The following is a 1,094-nucleotide window of genomic DNA, read 5'->3' on the forward strand; positions in this document are numbered from 1 at the left end:
CCCCCAGGCGTGAACCTGCAGAAGAAGCAGGCCACCAACTACACCAGCGGTGGGGCGCTGAGCCGCGGGGAAGGCATCTGCGCCCTGTGCTGGGGAGACCCCGCTGAGACCGAGGTGAGCGTGAGGGGGCGTCCTGGGGGGGGGGGGCGGCGGCGGTCGGCGGCACCCCGTAATTCCCCCCCCCCCCCCCCCAGGTCCTGGTGGGGTGCCTGGACCGCTCGGTGAAGCTGTTCAGCACGGAGAAGGGGAAATTCACCGAGACACGGCTGTGCCCTGGCGGGGATGGCGCCTTCTGCGGCCTCGCGGCTCACGGAAGGTATGGGGGCACATGGAGGGGGGGTCCCAAAGCCCCCTCCCCCCCCCCTTGAGCGCCCCCTTGGTAACAGCACTTTTTCAGCACCCTGATTACCTGCGTGGAGTCGGGGCTTCTCAAGGCGTGGCGTGATGATATGGCGGAGAATGTGAGTGTTTCGGGGCGTGAGGGTGGGGAGCACCGCGCTCGGTGTGTGTCCCCCCCATAGTGACCCCCGCCCGCCGCGGGCCCAGCTGGAGCTGCAGGCGGGCGCAGGGCTGTGCCGCATGCGCCAGGATCCAGCCCGGCCTCACCGCGTGGGCACTGGTGGGAAGGAGAACGCCCTCAAAGTCTGGGACCTGCATCGCCCGGAGGAGCCTGTCTTCCGCGCCAAGAACGTGGGTGTCCCCCCGTGTGTCCCCCCGCCCGCTGCGTCCTTTCTGCGCCCTGTTTCGTCTTACCCCCCCCGTCCCGTTTACCCGCTGCAGGTAAGGAATGACTGGCTCGACCTCCGCGTCCCTGTCTGGGACCGCGACCTCCAGTTCCTGCCGGACTCTGACAAGGTTGTTACGTGCACCGCCCCCCGCCGGGGGGGATCCGGGGGCTTGGGGGGGGGGGGGGCACGGGGAAGGCACCGGCTGTGCCATCACCTCCTGGCATCCCCAGGTGCGGCTCTACGACCCCAGCACCCCGCAGCGGCGCCCAGTGCTGGAGACCACCTTCGGCGAGTCCCCGCTTACCACGCTCTCCCTTGCGCCTGGAGCCACGTGAGTGCAGCCCAGGGAGGGGGCTGGGGGGGGGG

At 70.2% G+C, this 1,094-nt stretch overlaps 1 protein-coding gene across 2 annotated transcripts in view; it reads left to right on the top strand.

Moving 5' to 3' along the window:
- The window catches only part of WDR74 (WD repeat domain 74), a 2,585-nt gene that overhangs the window by 263 nt on the left and 1,228 nt on the right, over positions 1-1,094 (top strand). For both annotated transcript variants that reach the window (XM_035314327.1, XM_035314328.1), the window contains exons 2-7: positions 8-114; positions 195-316; positions 398-461; positions 547-690; positions 781-872; positions 949-1,059. In XM_035314327.1, coding sequence (XP_035170218.1) covers positions 8-114; positions 195-316; positions 398-461; positions 547-690; positions 781-872; positions 949-1,059 — 640 coding nt within the window. The remainder of the gene's footprint in view (positions 1-7; positions 115-194; positions 317-397; positions 462-546; positions 691-780; positions 873-948; positions 1,060-1,094) is intronic.

This window comes from Oxyura jamaicensis, unplaced genomic scaffold (assembly GCF_011077185.1).
Source record: "Oxyura jamaicensis isolate SHBP4307 breed ruddy duck unplaced genomic scaffold, BPBGC_Ojam_1.0 oxyUn_random_OJ71989, whole genome shotgun sequence".
In the NCBI taxonomy this organism is placed as follows: Eukaryota; Metazoa; Chordata; class Aves; order Anseriformes; family Anatidae; genus Oxyura; species Oxyura jamaicensis.